The 1,918-nt window shown below is 42.1% G+C and overlaps 1 protein-coding gene across 1 annotated transcript; it reads left to right on the top strand.

Moving 5' to 3' along the window:
- Window positions 1-224: 224 nt before the first annotated feature.
- On the top strand, window positions 225-608 carry LOC133749581 (small ribosomal subunit protein eS27-like). The gene has a single exon (XM_062178818.1). It carries the CDS (start codon window positions 259-261, stop codon window positions 472-474), a length of 216 nt encoding a protein of 71 aa, XP_062034802.1. The 5' UTR covers window positions 225-258; the 3' UTR covers window positions 475-608.
- Window positions 609-1,918: the final 1,310 nt, after the last annotated feature.

The raw sequence follows: 1,918 nt of genomic DNA, 5'->3' as shown, positions 1-1,918 counted from the left end.
CATTGAACCATCCCTGCATACCAGGGATAAATCCCACTTGGTCTGGGTGGATGATCTTTCTGATGTGTTGTTGCATTCTGTTGGCCAGAATTTTATTGAGGATTTTTGCATGTATGTTCATCATGGATATTGGTCTGTAATTTTCTTTCAATGCTGCATCTTTCTCCGGTTTAGGAATTAAGGTGATGGTGGCTTCATAGAATTTGGGAGGGGAGTAACCAGAGTTGGTGAGAGGCGCTGGGCTCACGGACCGCAGACATGCCCTTGGCTAGAGATCTACTCCATCCCTCTTTGGAGGAGGAAAAGAAGAAACATAAAAAGAAACAGCTAGTTCAAAGTCAGAATTCTTATTTTATGGACGTAAAATGCCCAGGTTGCTATAAGATCACCACGGTTTTCAGCCATGCCCAAACAGTGGTTCTTTGTGTAGGCTGTTCTACAGTTTTGTGCCAGCCTACAGGAGGAAAGGCCTGACTCACAGAAGGCTGTTCCTTTAGAAGAAAGCAACACTAGTGACCCACACAACTTCCTGGATTTGTGTTCTCATGGAAAGCCTTATCATAAGTTCAGTGATTCTAGTGAATCTACTAAGATAATGTAATTTTGGCTGATTTTATAAGGTAGACAAGTTATCCCCTATTTTGATGTCAGTTTTTCAGTAAAGTTTTGATTATGGGCAAAAAAAAGAAAGAATTTGGGAGGATTCCCTCTTTTTCGATTGTTCTGAATAGTTTGAGAAGAATTGGAGTTAGTTCTTCTTTAAGTGTCTGGTAGAATTCAGCAGTGAATCCATCCAGTCCTGGGCTTTTCTTTGTTGGGAGGGCCTTTATTACTGTTTCAATTTCTGACTCAGTTATGGTTCTTTAGGTTTTCTGTCTTCCTGGTTCAATTTAGGTAGGTTGTATGTGTCCAGGAATCTATCCATTTCCGATAGATTTCCCTGTTTGCTGGCATACAAGTTCTTGCAGTAATTTCTGATGATTCTTTTTATTTCTGTGGTGTCTGTTGTTACGTTTCCTTTTTCATCTCTGATTTTATTGATTTGGGTCTTTTCATTTTTTAGTTAGTTGGGCCAGTGGTATGTCAATTTTGTTTATTTTTCAAAAAAAACAGGTCTTCGTTTGTCTGATTTTTTGTAATTTTTTTTGGATTCAATCCTGTTGATTTTTCTCTGATTTTAATTATTTCTCTTCTCCTACTAGATTTGGGTCTGGTTTGCTGCAGATTTTCTAGATCCTTGAGCTGCATTGTCAGCTCATTTTTTTGGTGCCTTTCCAATTTCTTGATATACGCACCTATTGCTGTAAACTTTCCTCTTAACACTGCTTTTGCTGTATCCCATAAGTTTTGATATGTTGTGCTGTTATCCTCATACTTCCAGAAAGTTTTGTTCATTTTGATTTCTTGCTCCTTTAATGGAAAGGAACAGGCATGTAAAGAAAGAACATCAGGATCTCAAACCTTGGGGCCCTTCCTGTGGGAACTGGCAGCCACATCTGGGGAGGGTCACAGATGTCTTGGGGAGGGGGGCACAATGAAGCCACTAGGGAGTACTGAGAACACAGGCCTGGAGCAAGATACCCACACTGCCCCACCCACTGGATGATGGCATGATGGGCAGGTGTTGCCTGAGCACTCCAATCTACCATCAAAAACTCTTGACATAATGTACATTTCGACAGACTTCTAGAAGCACCTTTATATGAGCAACCCCTGAGAATGGAGAGTGTCCCCCAACTAAGAGGCAGCAGGCAAACAAGACCTCCGTCCTACATGCAAGAAACAATCTGAGTTTTGGCACTGTGCATGTGAGCTGGGACAAGGACCCAGCTCTAGAGGGGGATGCCCAGCAGATACCTGAGTAAGGAGATGCTGAGGCCAAGACCCAGCCACATGCTCAGTCCCACACCCTCAGTGC

The sequence above is a fragment of the Lepus europaeus genome, chromosome 20, assembly GCF_033115175.1.
Source record: "Lepus europaeus isolate LE1 chromosome 20, mLepTim1.pri, whole genome shotgun sequence".
NCBI lineage: Eukaryota > Metazoa > Chordata > Mammalia > Lagomorpha > Leporidae > Lepus > Lepus europaeus.
Note: the sequence above shows the minus strand (reverse complement) of the source record. Positions and strands in the feature narration are given on the sequence as shown.